Source organism: Dermacentor silvarum, chromosome 1 (assembly GCF_013339745.2).
Source record: "Dermacentor silvarum isolate Dsil-2018 chromosome 1, BIME_Dsil_1.4, whole genome shotgun sequence".
In the NCBI taxonomy this organism is placed as follows: Eukaryota; Metazoa; Arthropoda; class Arachnida; order Ixodida; family Ixodidae; genus Dermacentor; species Dermacentor silvarum.
In genome coordinates, this window is record NC_051154.1 from 42,554,489 (window position 1) to 42,573,821 (window position 19,333).

Below are 19,333 nucleotides of genomic sequence, written 5' to 3' on the forward strand. Positions count from 1 at the left end.
TACAGTGTCATCCAGAAGGGCTATGAACAAGAGCTGTCTCGCGTCCTTCAGACGCAGCTCTCGGGGCCCTACCTCGCCAACCTCGGTCAAGCCTGCCGGGCCGTCCCCTTCCCACGTTAGCGTCTCCTGTCTCGCCACTGTCCGCAAATAAAACAAGGTCTTATGCTAGAAAGCCCGGATCTCTCTCATTATTGGTTTTGTGCACACGCTTAGCTTTTACGTCGAGTTAAACATTATGAAAACAGCATAGACGACATGCATAACAAAGCGAGGCAGACGACACAGGTGCCTCGTAAGCACCTGTGTCGTCTGTCTCGCTTTCTCCTGTCGCGTGCGCTGCTTGTATGATGGAACACATTGTCAAAAAAAAAATGTCAAATGAACCTTAAACAAAACACTGCGCTGAAAACTAGACCGGCAACTAAGAAATTCAACAATAAAACGCTGACAGGGAAAATCGTTGAAACCTGAACAATTTAAGAGGAAGTTTAAAAAAATCCTTGTAAACACTAAAAACAAAAACAAAAAAGATGAACGCCTTTTTTCCTGTCTTCTGCCCTGTTTGCATGACGTTGAGCTCGAACCAAGTGGCCGAACTTTGTAAACTTGTTTTTTTTTTTTTCGTCTTGGCCATGTCGCTTTCTATAGATGTCGAGCACGTGCTTGAATCGACTGTTTCGTGCCTCTTTTCCCGGAGATTGCATTTCGGTATCCAGGCGAGAGCTGGACCGTTATTGCGGTCTGATAACGAAAAATTTAGTACATATTTTTTTCCCAGTCAATGGATGTGAGGCGCGGTGCACTCAGTACGAAAACGAGGCCGAGTTAGACATCAGCCTTAAATTTTTCCTCTTGGCGCAGACCTTTTCCGCCTCTTCTTGGCCATCAATGAATTATCTCAAAACCTGCTTTTTTTATGACCTTGAACTTTCAATACTGCTTCGCAAAAATTTCGTTGATCGGTCTGTAAACTTAGAATTAGACAGCAAACTTCACACAAGGCGAATGACAAGGGGAACTGCTGCACTGACATTGCTCTTCATCTGAAGAGACATATTGATCCCCTACTGATCAACTACGCAGCGCAATCCCAAGCGCGCGTGTCCAAGTTGCATACATAAAGCGTTCAACGTTAGACTATCAAAGACTTTGCACATGAAGCCTATACCTGTATACCTATCTGTAGAATGTGCGTCCGTGGTGCTTTATTGCTTTGCCATTCAGACACAATTTACTGGTGCTCGTATCAAAACAGCAACTTGCAAAACGTAATAGTTACGTTCTTAATTACAGACTTTATGAATATCTTAAATTTGAGGCGATCGTTATGCGTCTATCACTTTGCAGAAGTCCTTATGCGAGCACCTGCTTCGATATACCCGCAGTAAAAGTTGGACTGGACCTCGGTTCCGTTCATTAGGTACACTTAGGCTCAAGAACTGTGCCCCAAATCCCTCATCTTGTATTTGACTGACATTGCTAGACAGCCGGTGTTTTCTTGTTATACCTAGTCTGTAGCTAAACAAAAGTGCCAGCTAGCGCTATAAATACGCATTTATGAATTTCGTAGATGTCCTCAGGAATGCAATTGGCGTAGCTGCTGTGGTTTAAAATCAAACTTCAAACGTCCCGTATAAACTAATGGGGGATGATAATTTCAAAGGTTTCCGGAATACCTAAAAATCGCCTGTTGCAGATAACACAATTCTAGTCCTTGTCTTCGATTATTTAGAGATGCTCACGTTACTTGCACGAGAAGTAGAAACACATATTCAACTAATTAAAAAATCATTAATCAGGTTCCCAATTAATTACTTTATGGCACTTATTGTAATTTAAGAATTGTAGCCTGTGAGTTTACAACGCGTATCCACTTGGAATCAATTTCCAGAGTGACACCAGTTTTGAGATATGCGCCATCAAACTCGCTGTAAAAGTGCACTGTTGTTCCGTTTACCTTCTTAACAAAACGCTCTTTTACGCATTTAAGCACAAAAGTAACTGCATGGAACGCCCCTGTATTTCGTCGCACACTTTGCGAAATAATATCTCGAAACGGGTGTCATTCTGGAAATTAATTCCAAGAGGATACATCTGGCAAGCTCTCCGGCTACAATGTAATTGATTACAAAGTTAACTAGTGAATGTTTGTTAATTAGTGGATTATCTGTTTCAATTTCTCGTGCTTCGGATAATCCAGCTCAAGGACAAGAATTATGCTATCTGCCACATGCGATTTATAAAATTCTGTAAAACTAAAACTGATCACCCGGTATGTAGCCCACATAGTTTGTAAACAACATGTAAATTTACAAATTGAATACTGCTATGTGAGTGTAAATATATCCAAATGTACTTATTCGTAAACCTATGCCTTAATGCAATATATTTTGAGCGAGCAGGCTATTATGGGTAAGCAGGCTATCAGGGTAACATACGCACGTCCCATGGAATTTATTGAATGGATCGCTGCGATATGTAAAATGATGAAACAAGCTTTTTTCATGGCGCCTACTGGGCTGGTATAGAGTAGCGATTCTATTTCAATGCTCTTCCAGTTCGTTCTTCATCAGTTTTCTGACCGGCGGAAATCCGCCCACGTTACCACAGATATCGGCTGACCGCGAGTGGTGGATTGAAAAGGAATAGAATCGATCGAAATAATTTTTTTAAATATTATACCGTCCCTGTCAGCCGCCCACAGCTGGGGCGCTATAACGCAAAATTATTCCAAACTGTTTTGATTCCAATTTCTGCAGTCAGCCTCCACGATTGGTCAAAACATTTTCGGGCCACTCCCAACTTCGCCTGTCTGTCACGCGACGTCACGTAAACCGCGATAGCTCCTCATCTTATATAACGTGTACACACTGATTATGCAGGGTTAAACCGCACAAACGAAAAATAATCATTCCTTATTCGACGCCTTTTCACCATTAGCCATCTGCTATTGGTCCAATGTTTTCTGGCTACGTCCACTTCGCCTGTCTGTCACGCGACCTCACAAAACCGCGAAAAATCCCCACGTCAAAGTGACGTGTACGCAAAAAAAATGCATTAATATGCCGAACAAAACTGAATTTTTTTCTGAATAGCCACAGACTGCCCCATTCCGAAAGGAATAGAAGATGGCTGCCCGCCGATCCCTCAGGCCCTCGCTACTAGCACCTGCCGGTGAGCATGTATTTATTTGCGCATGATAAACCTTTTTGCGTGGCAGTAAAACGTTATCGAGCCCTTTCGGCATGCATACGACATCGCTCTGCCAACTCTTCCTTGCTGAGGATCCGTTTTAGCGGCATTCTTATCCTTCCGTTGCACGCCGCCGCGATTTTCGACCAGCCACCGCAAGCTAAGTAGGCGAAGCGGACCAATCGGAGAAGCTGGCGCACCACCCTCTTCATGCGGTTATCTATTTTCACTGTGCTGGCTCGGCCCCACCAAAACCCTCTCCACTAGAGCGTGCTCCTCGCCTCTTGTCAGCCATTTAGGTAAGAAAAATCACTGAATGTAGACAATGTTATTGGTTTTGAAAGTGAACAAAGGTGACCTCCTATAAACAAGGAGAGTGTTTGATTGGGTTGTTCAGACACCGCTGCGGGTCACCGCCCGATTCTTGCGTTGGTGGTTACGTAAATTTGACGTCAGGAGTTGGAAATCAAAACAGTTTGGAATCATTTTACGTTATAGCGTCCCTGAGCGTCCCATCGAGTGCGCGCTGCCACTTGTGTGTGGCTGTGCGTGTTAAGGGCCAATGCTCTGCAGTAAATGGTTCGGGGCAGCGCTGCTGCCAGTAGAAAAGAAATGTCGCGCTTGTCTAAGCACTACCGCAGTGAACAGGGACCGAATTCGTAGTTTTTATGCTTATGTGTCGTTTGCCATTCATCATCATCAGCAGCAGCCTATATTTTATGTCCACTGCAGGACGAAGGCCACTCCCTATGATCTCCAATTACCCCTGCCTTGCGCTAGCGTATTCCAACTTGCGCCTGCAAATTTCGTAACTTCATCATCCCATCTGGTTTTCTGCCGACCTCGACTGCAAGGTCGGCAAGAGAAGGGGGGGGGGGGGGGGGTCGTTTGCCATTAGCCTTCGCTAATCATATGCCCGTCATCACTATTGGCTTGAATTTTCTCTTACGAATAGTTCTAGCGTACGGATATGGAAAATCAGTTCTGCGAATGCCCGCAAGGTGGAGAAAAATTCATGAAAGGGAGAAATTGTCATCCACCCGAATGCACCACGAAGCTACAAAGGGAAAACATACGGGTTTCTCAGAAAGCAAGCTTCGCAGATGAAGAAATATTTGCCCTGGTCCGCGGGGTTGGAACCCGAGACCATCGCCTTACCGGGGTGGTCACTCTACCATCGGAGCTAACAAGGGGTGCTATGCAGGATGCCCCGAGTTTCTCGCTCGCCTGAGTTTGCTCGGCGGCAGTCAGTGAACAAAGTGCGGAACACGCGAAAGCAAGGGCCCGATAACGTAAAACTATTACAATCTATCCTGACGTCAAATTTGCGTAACCACTGACGCAAGCATCGGGCGGTGACACGCAGCGTTGTATGAACAGCCCAATCAAACGCTCTCCTCGTTTATAGGTCCCCATTGTTCGCTTTCAAAGAGAGAGAGAGACGGGGATATAAGGAAGGCAGGGATGTTAAGAAGTCAAGAGTCCGGTTGGCTGCCCTACGCTGGGGGAGGGAGAAGGGGAAGAGAAAGAAGGGAGAGAGAGAGGGTGGGGGTATGGAGTCGTGCACGGACCGCACTGCAGAGTCAAAGGCGCTCGTAGAAACCAGACCCTCTCAGAAAGCACAAAAGTGTCTTCACTGCCTTCTGAGATCGGTGGGGACGGCGTTAAAACGAATAACATTGTTTACACTGAGCGGTTTTTCTTATCTAACTGGCTGACAAGAGGCGAGGAGCCCGCTCAAGTGGAGAGGGTTTCGATGGGGAGGAGACAGTGCAGTAAAAATAGATAACCGGATGAAGAGAGTGGTGCCGCGCCTCCGATTGGTCCGCTTCCCCTTACTTAGCTTGCAGTGGCTGGTTGAAAATCGCGGCGGCGTGCGACGGAAGTTTAAGAATGTCGCTAAAACGGATCTTCAGCGAGGAAGAGTTGGCACAGCGATGTCGCATACGTGCCGAAAGGGCTCGATAACGTTTTACTGGCACGCAAAAGGTCTTATTACACGCAAATAAATCCATGCTCACCTGCAGGTGCGAGTATACAGCGAGTGCCTGAGCAATCAGCGGGAAACCATCTTCTATTCCTTTCAGAACGGGGCAGGCTCTGGCTATTCAGAAAAAAAAAAGTTTTGTTCGGCATATTAATGCATCTTTAACGCGTGCACGTCACTCTGACGCGGTGAGTTCTCGCGGCTTTGCGACGTCGCGTGACAAACAGGTGAATTGCATGGGCGCAGCCCGAATACATTTGAGCAATAGCAGAAGGCTAAAGGAAAGGAGGCGTCAATCAGGAATAATTGTTTTTCTTTTGTTCAGTTCAATCATGCTCAATCAGTGTGTAAATTATGGGGTTTTACGTGCCAAAACCACGATCTGATTATGAGGCACGCCGTAGTGGGGGACCCCGGAAATTTCGACCACCTGAGGTTCTTTAACGTGCACCTAAATCTAAGTACACGGGTGTTTTCGCATTTCGCCCCCATCGAAATGCGGCCGCCATGGCCGGGATTCCATCCCGAGACCTCGTGCTCAGCAGCCCAACACCATAGCCACTGAGCAACCACGGCGGGTCTCAATGAGTGTGTAAACGTCATATCAGATGGGGAGCTATCGCGGTTTTCGTGACGTCGCGTGACAGACGGACGAATTAAGTTGGGAGGGGGGCGCAAATTTTTTGAGGAATCGTGGAGGGCTGATTGCAGAATTGGAATAGCTTTACGTTATAGCGCCCCAGCGGACAGTAAACGTCCTAGATAAAACCGCTTATGCCAACACGAGTGCATCCTGCGCACGCCGCTTCCTCGTTTCAAACACACAAAACTGGATAATGTAACGCGCCAGCACAGCTTATTGTTATCAACGCAATATCGCCATACCGTGACTATACCGCTGTCTAACTACACAGTCGGAGCAAGTCGCTTGCCACGCTTTTTCTGAGGCGCGTCAGGGGCGTGTCTCCTCTTTCGGACATTATCTATCTATCCACCGTCGAATGCGAAAAGTGCAGATGTGGCGCATTCTCACGTCAACCCTTTATTTCGAATACGTTAAAAGATAATATTTCTTCTATAACTTACTTGCACAGGTTATGCATGCACTGGGTGGAAGGATAAACAAATGAAATAAGGCCACCGACGGTTTGGCTACGTGACTCCTTTTTCGGCCGCCCATGAGTTAATGCCCAAGTAACGATAATATAAGAGTGAATCTAGATAAGCCAACGAATCTGGAGGCGCACCGAGGGTTGAATTTTATGTATTGATGCCATTACCTCATTCATCTGAGGGCGTCGACAGAGCTCGCGGAAATCCTGAACTTTACCAAACTCGGGCCACCTGGCACAGCGCCCCAGGAGGCTACCCCGGTAAGGTGTTGGTCGCAGGTTCGAATTTTTCTTTACCCGCGAGGCTTTTTTCCTGAGAAACCCGTATGGGTTTCCTTTGTAGCTTCGTGGTGCAGTCGGGTGGATGACAATTTCTACCTTTCAATTCTAGCGTAAGTACTTTTTGTGAATATACGGGTCAAGGGGCCGAATTCACAGAGCTTTTTGTTCATAACTGCTGTTGGCTGGCCGCATTCGCTAATGATATGTACGACATCACAGTTGCATGGTCGGCTTCTGCTCTTACAAACAGTTATTCTATCGTAAGAACATTTTTGTAAATAGGGGCTCAGAGCACGAATTTACAAAGCTTCTCGTACGTATAAGTGCTCATTACCATTGGTCGGCTGCCTTGGCTAATAATATGTTCAGCATCAGGATTCGCTGGAGTTTTCTCTTACGAACAATCCTAGCGCAAACGCTTTTTGTGAATACGGGCCTAGGACCCTCGCAGGAAATTGCAGGAAAAATATATTCTGGAGATAAAATGAGCCTGTGTGCGGACTTTAACGCCGAGTTTACCGCACACCGGTATGGCATCGCATGGACCCCTCTCTCCGACTTTCCCATCGGGTCTATCCCGAACTGAGTAGCTTTTTTTGTCTTTGTTGTTTTTTCTGCCTATTATTCGGGGTAGCCGGTCATACCTGTGGCCAGACTTCCCATAAGAATCAGCTAACTGTTCTTTGCCTACTGTGGTTTGTTGTAGATTTTGAGATCTATTTTGCTTGCCGCATTGGAATGACCGGTAGCGCTGCCTGTGATCAATGCGGGAGTGAGCAAATCATCGAGCATGTTCTTTGCTGTTGTTATCCCTACAACAGTACGGCTCTCGATTTAGAAAGCGTTGAAGTGCCGGCATGTCATGGAGGGTGGACAGCTCCACCGGGGCCCCAGCTCTGAATCCGCAAGTGCGTCAGACGCGCTGGCGCAGTGTGAGAGAGATAAAAAGAAGGCAGGGATGTTAACCAGCCAAGAGACCAGTTGGCTACCCTGCGCTGGGGAAGGGAAAAAAGGGAATAGAAAGAAGGGAGAGAGAGAGAAAGAAATGCAATGCATGTAAGCACGTGCACGGGCAGGCACTACGCAGTCAAAGGCGCTCGCACAAGCCAGTCGTTCTCAGAAAGCACCAAAGTGCCTTCACTGCCTTCTGAGCCGATGATCGGTTGGGACTGTGTTCCAGTATTATCCATAAACTCAGTGGACGATCATCTAATCTCCTCAATGACTTGGACCTAGATTGTTGGCGCCGAGGACGGTGGTTTCACCTCGTTCCTAAATCAGTTTATCCAGTGCCACGAGGTCCAAACAGGGTTAAATGCCCCCCCCCCCAGAAAAAAGAAAGAAACGTGTTCTAGACCGGTATTCACAAAAAGCTTTGCGCTAGAATCGTTAGTAAGACAAAATTTTAGCCAATCCTGATGCTGGAGGACATAACATTAGCGAGGGCATCCGACCAAGGGCAAGGAGCGCTTACGATCGAAAAGCTTTGTGAATTCAGGCCCTGATTATGTGTGTATGTGAAACAGGACTTAAGCTTATCTCAACGGACAACTGACTATGATTGGGCGAATTAACACGGAGCCATATCAAAGTCAAATCTTTGCGTTCTCTAATGCGGTTGTTAGATCTGACCCTTATATGCCTCAAACTCTTTGAGTTGAGCGCTTCTTAAAGCTATACGCGAAAATTATTGTAGGCGCCGAAACGATGGCGCTAGTGTGCGCCCGCCGACGTCAGGCGCACTTACTTGTAGACACTATAGCAATAACCTCGGTGACAGATAAGCGCCGTATTCATAGAGAGGCGCCCGGTTTCGCGTCCCCAGCGCTGCAGGTGCTTATGAAAGGCTCGATGCCTCTTTCCCCTACATCATAAAAATAGACCCTCGGCGGCCTTTCTCCGGCCCTAACCGAGCACCGTCGAAAGCCAGGTCGCATGTGAACCGCAGGTGCTTGAGCAATGCGTGACGGAGGTTAACGGGCTGGAGAGAACTGCTCGAGAGGCTGCGTCAAAGGCGGAGGCCTCTGCTGAGCGTCCTAGACAGCATGCTTGTCTCCTACCGTCCCTCACTATGCAGTTTTGCTTCTATAGTAGAATACAACTTTAAAAAACAGCAGTTGGCAACAAAGGCACACGGACCGCGCGGGGTTGTGTTACTCCGCCAGCCAATCACAGAAGCAAACAAAATCGTCGTCAGTGCGACCTTTTCAAATGGTGTCGTACTTGATACGACTGTACTTGTCGTACTTGTACGTTCCACTGTAATAGACGAGTGAAAACGTATAAAATTACGCGCTTATAAATTTATTGTTGTTTTCGCTCGTGGACGCCTTGATGACTTACAGGAAATAGTAAGAAAAACATGCAGTTTCTGTGTCCCTTTCGCTTGAGTTTCATGCATACTGGTGAACTGATCAATTCTGCATTTGAAATTAAATGAAGTTTTCATTGAAAATGTTAATAACACTTTAATATAAGATCAAGGTATCGCTTGATGGTTTCCCACCTTTGTTCATTATATAGTTATAATGCTCTTATTAGGAGTACTGATTTAGATCGCACTCTGCTTAAACACTAAACTTTACTAATGCTTGGTGAGCATAGCTTTAGAAACTATGGGGGTTGGCGTCCCAAAGCAACTCTCGGGCTCTGAAATGTGCCAACGCGCATAGCTTAATTTAGTGACTTAAGCTATGCTCTGGCATATCTGAATGTAATCACACTGTAGGATCCGTTTTAACACACGCGTTCACTTTGAAACGAAATAAAAAAAAAGGCGTAGTCCTGCCAAAAACTTTTTTTGGGGGCAAGTTGGTGCTTAGGCTTGCTGTACATATTTGTCTTGGCGCGTGGTTTAGAACATGAAAAAAAAAAAAGGGGGGGGGGGGGGGGACAGCAGAAAGACAGGTGAAACACCAACTGTCTCTCATCTGTCTCCTTTTTTCGCGTTCTGAACCACACGCCCAAACAAGAATGTATAGCATGCGTAGTCCTGTTTGACGGACCAGGGCAGCTAAGTTCGGTGTTCGTAAGCCAAATTTAATTAACGAACTTTATATTAAACATCGAATAATTAAAACTTATATTCGATGTTATATAAAAAGTAGCTTCGAAATTCGATTCGTATTCGACTTCAAAAATCGGCATTCGCACACTCCTATAGAGAAGCATTCTCAAATTCCCTTCTTAATCGCCCAGTGTTTGTGGGACTCCACTGAAAACGCATCGTGACACATATTGGAGCAAAAAATAGCCTTTCCTCACACCGGTGAGGAGAGGCTATTGTGTGCTTTTCAACAAAACCCTGTTCTTTTACAGTACGAAGCTGCACGTGCCGTCGTTGGTCTGTAAAACGTGAAAATCCTGCAGATCTAAGTATGCAGCTTCACCTTCTCGCCGTCGCTAAGCAGTGCACCATCTGAGTAACATACTTCTTTGACAGATACATTCCTTTGAAGCCTGTGCTCGAAGGTAACAACGGTTTTTGTTGTTTATGTTGATCAGAGCAGTCAACAATGCACAAAAACGTGTCAGTTATACATGTGTATATATTTAAACGAAGTACAGAAAACTTTATGGATAACCCAAACCAAGCAACATATTTAATGTACGCACATGCAGGTGTAGCAGCGCAGTCCTCATATTACTGCAGTTTCCACGGGTAATGTCTCCGCTTTAACGACGCGAAGATAAAGCAAAGTGACGGAGGCGTCACCGCGTTACAGTGCGGTATTGTAGACTACACGCGCGGCACACTCGCTGCGTTTAGAGATCGGTTGCTGCTTCAAGGTTTGGGAATGGGCTCGTGCGACAGCGACCGGTCCAGTGCCACCTTGTAGCTGCTGTAGAAGGTGCTGTAGACGACGCCGGCGATGTTGGCGCGGTAGCCGTCGTTGATGCTGCGCAAGCATGGGTTCAGCGGTCCTAGGCCCGACCACTTGGTGTCGAGGTCGCCGAGACCGGTGATCTGGAAGGAGCGCAGCACGGCCGGCTTGCCCGGCGCCGCAGTGGCCTCCATGTGCGCGTAGCACGTGCCCACGCGAGACTCGACGTGCACGCGCAGCTCGGGCACCATGCCGTACTTGACGCGCGCGTCGTACACGATGTCCAGGTCGTCGATCAGCAGGTTGCAGGTGACTGTGATGTTGCCGTTGAGCCAGCCGGGGGCCGTGCAGTCGCCGAAGCGGTTGACGCGCGACAGGCCGCGCAGAGTGCCGTTCACGAACTTGGCGTGACCGCGGACGGGGATTCCCAGGATGCTGTCCTTGAAGTCAGTCTCGAAAGGTGGCAGATGGAACGGGTCCAGGTCCAGGAAGCGCACTTGCGCTATCATGTCCGTCAGCAGGATGCGATCCATGTAGAAGTTCGAATCCTTCGGGTTTCGCACGTACACATCTGCGCGAAGAAAGCCGTATGTATATCGCGCTGCGCTCACTGGGCCGTTACTCTGTTTTGCAACAAGCATATTACTGTGAAAAAAAAAAAAGTGGTCGACGGTCGAACTTTCTGCGGGAAAAACAAATTCTGGGGCCGAATTCACAAAGCTTTTAATTCGTAAGTGCTGCTTTCCACTGGTCAGCCGCCTTCGCTAATGATATGTCCAACACCACGATTGGCTGACACCTGCTTCTACGAACAGTTTAGCAAGAACGTTTTTGTGAATCCGGTCCCTGCTCTTTTGTTACAGCTCTACGCAATGTTTGGCAGGTAAATCGAAGTAGATAAATAAAGCAGTGAGGCAACGATACTTCTTAGTCTCGTTACTTCACTGTAGATGGCCCAGCGATGTGTGACAAGAGAAAACTTTTGGTGTGTATAATATATTCACGAGCCAGGGAACGAATTCACAAAAACGTTCTTACGCTAAAATTGTTCGTAGAAGCAAGTGTCGACCAATCGTGGTGTTTGGCATGGCAAGCAGCACTTACGAACGAAAAGGTTTGTGAATTCGGCCCCAGATCTTCATTTATATATGTCTTATGATCCTCGATTGTGGCTATTGGCCTCTTTGGTCTTAGCACCCAAAGGCACGGAACAATATATTGAAAAAGAAAACAACCATTCAGCGTAACCCTTGAATATCAAGACCCATATGATAAGTAAAAAATCAATATGTATAAAATAAAAGACAAGACAAGGACAAAGAAGCAAGGAACTAACAGGACAAGCCGTTGTCAGGTCGCTCCTTCTTTCTCCTTGTCTTGTCGCGCTACCTAAAGTGTCTATGAATACATTACAAGTCGTTCACCTTTCTGTCATTTTGAAATACTATTTTGCATTGATGGCAGGGCAAGTTTCACCTGGATGAATAAGCATCAGTGAGCCATCTTCTCTTTTATTTAACTAGACGAAGGTGAATTGTTATTCATAAAAACCAGAGATTCTCTCGTCGATCAAGAAATATTGGGATAAAACGTACCTATACCTTTCTGCAGGGCGTTGTCGATGTGTTCAGCTGTTTCGAGAAGAAGAGATACTGCGTGGAGTCCGCAACATTTCTAAAGAAATGTTCTAAATGCACTTAGAAATTACTATTTATACAACACTAGCAGACTGCAATAAAATAGTGAAGAGTCGTAAGACAGATAAATACCAGTGTTTTGACGAGCGGAATTGCTGAAAAATTATAAAGAAGATCGGCCTTCACATTTTCCAAAGTCCAATTCTTCCATGCAGGGTCCATTTTCTCGTACGCGACACGCCGACCAATGAGCGGGCGACTCTTGCGTGTAAGTTCCTTACAAATACCATACGTGCTTTAAATCGGCGACTTCTCCGTACATGATTGCGTTACGCTGAGTTTTACACTGGCAAAAAGATGACGAAGAAGGGAAGAACGACGTGGACGGGCGAAGCGCAATATTTCGCAAACGCATTCGCTTAAGCACAATAGCTTTACTTAATGTGACTTCTCCGTAAACTGTTTTTAGTTAGGAAATGCCGCACTCGTGACCTCGGGACCTCACACAGGCATGCAATACGTTGTTGCGCATTTTTGAGTCTTATAGAACCGCTGTATATTCACCTAACGATTTCACAGCGTCCTTGATCTTCGAGAACTCTATCTTCGATTCTTCGAGATTGGTTAGGACACTGGTTCTAACCGATCTCTCAGCTTTTCGTCTTATACTAAATGTATTATCCTCTCTTTCTCTCACAATGTTCGTTATGCCGGGTGTATCGAATGCTAATTATACGTATATGTTTATTTACACTTAAACCACTAATGCAATAAATAATAATAAACCGTAGAATGTGAACCTCAGTGGCTAATTTTAATGGAGCGGTACGCCTACAATTTTAATATACGTGCGGTCAAATGCGTTGCTTGATTGGTAAGTACCGAGCTGTCATCATTAGACATGAAAAAGGAAGACGCACGCGCCGCATGTTTTTGTCTCTTCTCATTAACTGCTTTGAACCCAGTCGGCATTTATGGTTACTTACGCATTTGACCGGAGTGCAAAGATGGGTTTTACTGTACTGTATTTCTTAGTCTCACTAACTGCTCACAAGCGTCGGAAAAAACCTTCACAGGGAATGCGAGCAGGAGAGAACGCTTGTCGTAGGAGACAACAAAAGCGTTCTTTGATGATGCGAGGAGCGCGATGGCAAGACAGCATTGCCGCACACGAACTACACGTGAGCCATAGTTAGCTTGGTAAGACCGGTAGGCTAGTGCTGAGAGCACTTGCTGTCATAGCTGCCACGCCCACAGTGCTAGCGCGTGGCGCAGTGCTAAAGCTCTGAAAAGGACGAAATAAGATGCGTTGTATACTACAAATTCACTGGTATTGACGAACCTCCAGTGGGCTCAGCAGCCTCTGAAAAAGAAGAAAGCAGACAAAACTCGAATTAGTGCGACCTCCTCTAGCAAAGTTATTTCTAGTACACCTCTTACCAACTATAAGCCATCAACAGAGGGCGAAAAAGAGAAAGCCCGAGGCTAGAGTCCCCTTGCCAAAACGTAGGCTCCGGAGGCATTTCTTGTTCGACCACTGTTGATCACTTCAAGCTTAAAGAATTTAAGATGGGGGGGAAAGAGAGCTCAGCACATCCCAAAATTCACTGTATGCGAATTATGAGATTCGGGAAGGTAAATGAATTGGCTTGGTTTGGCTATATTGTGGAAGAAATTGCCGAAAGTATATTGGGTGACCGACCTTCCATTTTAGCATGAATTGTTTCTTTTCCCCGTTGCCAGTACCTTTGGAAGGGATTGCACAATTCAATGAAAGTAATTTTAAATCCAGATGGAGATGTAGTGCATCCAAGAGAGGTTAACAAAATTGTTTGAAAGCCGGCACAAGTTAACCGTTCACCAAAGGAACGAATAAAATAAAATATAGCTCTATGGTGGCACAGTGGGTCTTGACGTGCAGACCATGGCACCATCTCGGGCTCATTTCTCTCGTCAAATCCTTCATTAAGCATCATACATGGCGTCTCCCACTTTGGTTAGGAACCATGTACCTCTGTAAAATTACTAATTTCATCTTGACTTTGACAGCTCTGTGATCTGTATTATACTACCAATGTTTGTTCTATACGCTTTACACTATCCTGCCTTTGTAACGGGGGACCGAGGCCCATTGAGCTGCATCACATCAAATTTTACCCTGGCATCCTCCATTTCTTGAAGATAGATTCAAATCAATTAGGAAAAAAAGAAAGAAAGGGTTGCATTGCCGAACTGCTGCTTATAACTGACGCTTTAATCGCTCAGCTGTTGCAACAACACATGCGTGCTTTATGTCTCGTTTGGAGAGTGAGATGCAGCGTTTGAGAGCTGAGACAACAATGCCCTCATTTCAGGCGTCCTGATATGAGACGGGCGAGTCACGAGGTAGCGGAGACCAGGGAATCTGAACAACGCATTTCCCAAGTAGCGACCTTTGGGGTGATGAGGAGGGTGGTGCCCGGCTCAGTATGCAGCGACGATCGGGATCGTCGTCGTTGAGTCTGCGAGTTCTCCTTAGACGCTGCAGCGTCGAGCCCGATGCTAACGGTGAATATAGCAGGACTCGTAAAACTGGTGTCTAGTCTATTCCCGCATAACCACAGTCCCCCGCGGACATCGACGCTGTGGGCAGCGTGTTGAAGACAGCGAATAATATACGTGTGCTGATGGTGTACAAAAAGTGAAGCATTTCATGATTAAAAGTAGTTCCATGTACGGAATAAACCAACTATTTCCTTTGTTTGTGTGTTTGTATAATTTTCAACAGTGGGAGCACATGCACTTGACAGGCGCGCAGTCACAGCAGGCCGGGAAGTTGCAGTTGCTAAAGTTCTTTAACTGGAGATTGAGAGCGATGCGGTCACGCCGCAATTCACTGGCTAATTTTCTTCCCTACGTCATCGCAAGGAGTGTATTGTAGCCTTTGTCGATGCTGGATCGGAGGGCTGTTTCCACAAAAGCTAGTATGCAAGGTAGCTTGACGGTACCTTATATCTGACATGTCGCAAATATCAGAACTTTATGCGTGTTGTAGCCGAATTTTTTCTCATAACTGCGCATTTGGCATGTACACTTTCATAAATATGTTCGATATATGACTACAGTAGACTCACTGTAGTTGGATATATCTAAATTAGCTGTGCTGCTGCTCGTGTCGATAGCCAAGTGTGTTTTTCTTTATCACAGCTGCTGTCAAGACATGTAGATCGATAATTTTTTCCCTTAAATCTTATGTAATGGGGTTGAGTGACTTGGTTCGCGTCCACTGCCACTTCCTGCCAGTTTTTATACGCAAATATTTGTTTATAATTAAATCTGCTGACCTAAGAATTAAGAGCCAAGGTCGCGGAGAAAACCGAATGCATGGACGTGGACGGATTGCTCTTGCTATGAAACTGATTTGAAAATATATGTAACAGGTTTTTAACGGTAACAATATATCTGCTCACTCCTAAAGGTTGATCGGGCAAAATACAGATATTTTCATCACTCCATCGATTGGCGTATCCAGAGCAGCCTCGAGTGCCATGGGTTGCTCTGGATACGTATCTCATCAAAACATACACTGTAGAGAAGGGGCGAGGGGGAATCGACGGGGGGGGGGGGGGGGACTACTGCACGCTCAATGTTGCCAGCGTTATGGGCCGGCATTTATCGTTGGGGGGGGGGGGGGGGGGAGCCCAGGGCCTTCCCTCTGGATCCGTCAGTGGCTCGATCCTCTTTCGTTTTTTATGTCATCATCATCATCATCATCATCATCATCATCATCATCATCATCATCATCAGCCTATATTTATGTCCACTGCAGGACAAGGCCTCTCCCTGCGATCTCCAATTGCCCCTGTCTTGCGCTAGCTGGTTACACCTTGCCACCTGCAAATTTCCTAACTTCATCACTCCACCTAGTTTTACGCCGTCCTCGACTGCGCTTCCATTCTCTTGGTATTTATTCTGTAACTCTTATGGTCCACCGGTTATCCATCCTACGCATTACATGGCCTGCCCAGCTCCATTTTTTTCTCTTCATGTCAATTAGAAAATTGGCTATCCCCGTTTGAACTATGATCCACACCGCTCTCTTCCTGTCTCTTAACGTCAGGCCTAACACGTTATTAATGTGTGCAACGCCAATTGTCTGTTTCTGATGATAACGTAGTGGGTGCTGCGACGAAAGCCGAAAAGAAGCAGTCTGGAATTGAACCATTGCGGCTTTTCCGTCACGGCAACGGTGTATAGTTACCATTGCCATAGCGACAATGGTAACTACTGGAGAGGGCGTGCGCTCAACGTAAAAGCACGATAACCATAGCTGGTCCTTAGTAAGATAAGCAGGGTTTCACGTAACTAGAACCAAACCTTTTTTGAAGAAACGTACATCGTAGGTGAACCTGACCAGCGGCATATCTTTCGCAGTCCTACTGAGGTGCTTGAAGGAAGAGGAGGAGAAGTGTTGCTGCTTGCTGTAGGGACCTAGCCTTGTAAAAGTTACCAGCGATTACTCCACCTGAGCGCCACTTATCAAGTGCAGTAGGGTTTAAGCCCCTCATAGTACAACCGATAACAAAAGGCACCTCGTAAGTACGTGACAAAAGGGAAGAGTAATGGCGATGCCGAATTTAACAGGGGCGCAACAGACTGCGCGCGATCCAGGTTGCCCTGCTATCTCACGTACAGCACGGTTCACCATTCACACTCCAGCTCAAGATCCCGGAGGCATTTGATGAGGAGCCTAAACACCTATCTCCTAAATATCCAGTTTCCTCGCGTAAACAAAATGTAATTTGCGCTTGTGTCAGGGCCCATTTTACGCTCTAGTCCATCTATTAACGTTACACGTTCTTTTTAAAATTCAGGACATGCAGGCTAAAAAATACTGGTTGACATCATCAACATTCTTTAGCGCGCTTAGTTAGATAAAAGTTAAGACTAATTATGCGAATGTTTAAATGTTCGTTTGACGGAACAAGTCTAATTTAAAAACGTACAGTGTCTTCATGCACACCCAATAGAGTTGGTCTCATTAAGTTATCATCTACGTGCATGGTTGTTTTTATATGGCTTTAAAGAAAATCCGCAATATACGAAAAAATTACGTCACCACGCCCTTGCGCACCTAAAGTCCCTATATAGTAAAAGTACCGCCATCTACTCGTTCCTTCGCCGTCTCCTCTCCTAAAGCTCTTGATTTTTTTTTTCTTTTTGCTTGCGAAAGCAAGCAGACGGTGGCGCGCCTAGAAAGTCCACGTTGAAGCTTTCAGGCCGGGCGCGCGCCGCCGCCGAAGACTGCGGCTGCGCAGAGTGACTTTCAACATGGCTCTGAGGCGGAAAAAAACAAAATATAAGCAAGTGAAAGCGCGCGCTATCATCGTCCAATCAGAGATACAGGAGAGAGAGAGAAGCGGCGTTGATCAAAGGATGGATCAAAGGATGGCAAAGGATGGCAAAGATAGATCAAAGCATGGCAAGGATAAAAGGATGGCCAAGGACGGCGTTGATCAAAGGAGGGACTTCATGCGCACCCGTATTGCAGCGCTCCCAATAGGGTGTCCAAAGAACTAAGCCCACATGCCCGCCAGAAGGAAGCGATCGGCCTAGGCCAACCCGAGTAAGACAGCCACGTCAGCAACCTTGTAAAGATGGAATGGCACACCGATCGAAAATGATAAACGACAGGTCGGCGCTGAAATGCCGAATAAAACACAGTGGTCTCCGCCACCGTGCAGGTGTCTTTTGTTGAAAACGCACTTGAGAAGCCTGTAATCCAGGGCCGGTATTTTGTAGCGATGCCTTATGCCTTATTCTATACTAGTCTTATCATCCACCGCTCACGGCCGGCTGATCCCGTTGATAACGTGAACGGACCGTCGCTCTGACCAATGACCAAGTGCGAAAAGGCATTAGCATCGGAAAGGCACCGCTACAAAATACCGGCCCTACAAAATACCGGCCCAGGGCTGCTATTTTGTAGCGATGCCTTTTTCAATGCTAATGCCATGCTTTTCGCGCTTCGTCAGTGGTCACAGCGGCGCTCCGCCCGCGTTATCGGCGGGACCAGCTAGACGTGAGCGGTGGATGATAAGATTGGCATAGAATCGAGCGGAAAGCATCGCTAGGAAATAGAGGCCCTGGTAAGCGAACAAATAAGCAGTGATATCAAATATTTCGCATTTCGCGAGAGTTCTTCGGAGCTCGGAAAAAAGTACCACGTAAGATATAACTTTATGAAAACAACTGCATTATCGTGTCTGAACGCACGCTACCACATTTTCAAGTACAACTGTATGCCCGAAAGAATATACACTTCAAAATTTACATATCTGATTTTGATTTCGCAAACTAAGCGCGCAAGTATTCCGGTAACCGAATAACTAGGAAACAATATGGCCTTGGTGGCATCACGACGTACCACTTTTTGCAAAGTTTAGTTTGGTTAAGTTACATGAAACCTTCTATATATTCCAGGTAACACAAGCGATCTAAATGCGGAATAATCTATGTCGGCTGTTAATTTTCCCCTCTGCAGCACATCGTATCAGAACTCGACAGCCGCTAACCATGAAATTCTTGGCACCCGGAATCATATGCGTAACGTAAAGGCTTGGGTTGCATCAATCAGCAGACAATGAATTTAACCGTCGGTATACCATGCCTAAATTGAAAGCAGTCGTTAGAACTTGTTTCTTCACTTGAATTGTAATTCTGGCTTTGAGTCACAAAAAGAGAATGTGCTAGGACTACACGGGCACTATGTCGCTTGCGCCACACCCAGAGTATTTCTCAGCGTCTTTATGCATGTGCACGGCAAAATTTTACTTGGCTATAGATATAGAGCTTAATAAGCATACTGGAATGTTGTAACTAAGTAGTTTTGTAGTCATTACTAAGGGAGGATGCTTACGTAGCCGGAATGGCGCCCAGCACAGGAGGAAAAACCAGACGGCGTTCATCTTGCAGACTGTACGCGGACCGCACTGTGCGACGCAGTGAGCCGCTGGCTGAGAAAGACGCAGGCTTCCGGTCGTGGCCAAGGGAAGGCTCAGGTTGTCCCTCCGCATCCGGTGTCAACGTGATGCGGGCCGAACATCTATCCCACGAGAACCATTGTGCGTGCCGTGCAGAGCATTGTGGCATCCGTCCAGAGACCGCGGTTAGAGTGGGGCTCTCGCAGCTAGGCCCGCCGCCTTTCGCCATGAGGGAGGCGGCCCATCGTTAGCCGACATTCCTGGCCTGCAGGCAGCCGAGAAACGCGAGGGAAGATAGGCTTCTCACCGCATACCTCACATGAGGAATGGGGCTTCG

General features: G+C 46.5%; 2 protein-coding genes across 3 annotated transcripts in view; one reads left to right on the plus strand and one right to left on the minus strand.

Annotated features, from left to right (window-relative positions):
* Positions 1 to 172, plus strand: part of LOC119461626 (uncharacterized) — a 1,690-nt gene extending 1,518 nt beyond the window's left edge. The window contains exon 2 of the mRNA XM_037722990.2: positions 1 to 172. This exon is cut by the window's left edge and continues 467 nt beyond it. Within this exon, the coding sequence (XP_037578918.1) occupies positions 1 to 120 (120 nt within the window). The 3' untranslated portion in view covers positions 121 to 172.
* Positions 173 to 10,118: 9,946 nt separating this feature from the next.
* LOC119461634 (uncharacterized) lies at positions 10,119 to 19,111 on the minus strand. 2 transcript variants are annotated; one of them, XM_049660955.1, is made up of 4 exons: positions 18,933 to 19,111; positions 13,377 to 13,397; positions 11,993 to 12,049; positions 10,119 to 10,968 (listed from the first exon to the last, which is right to left on the minus strand). In XM_049660955.1, exons 1-4 carry the CDS (start codon positions 19,087 to 19,089, stop codon positions 10,358 to 10,360), a joined length of 846 nt encoding a protein of 281 aa, XP_049516912.1. In that variant the 5' UTR covers positions 19,090 to 19,111; the 3' UTR covers positions 10,119 to 10,357. The 2 variants fall into 2 exon arrangements, with proteins under 2 accessions (XP_049516912.1, XP_037578931.1); XM_037723003.2 differs by lacking the exon at positions 11,993 to 12,049.
* Between the last annotated feature and the right edge of the window lie 222 nt (positions 19,112 to 19,333).

Bases quoted from the DNA above. Each gene is read 5' to 3' on its own strand.
- LOC119461634 (XM_049660955.1), bottom strand. From the start codon at position 19,089: ATGCGGAGGGACAACCTGAGCCTTCCCTTGGCCACGACCGGAAGCCTG. The intron at 13,398-18,932 runs GTAAGCATCCTC...CTTCTTTTTCAG, and splicing joins CTGGGCGCCATTCCGGCTAC to AGGCTGCTGAGCCCACTGGA. The intron at 10,969-11,992 runs GTACGTTTTATC...TTCTTCGCGCAG, and splicing joins CGCCCTGCAGAAAGGTATAG to ATGTGTACGTGCGAAACCCG.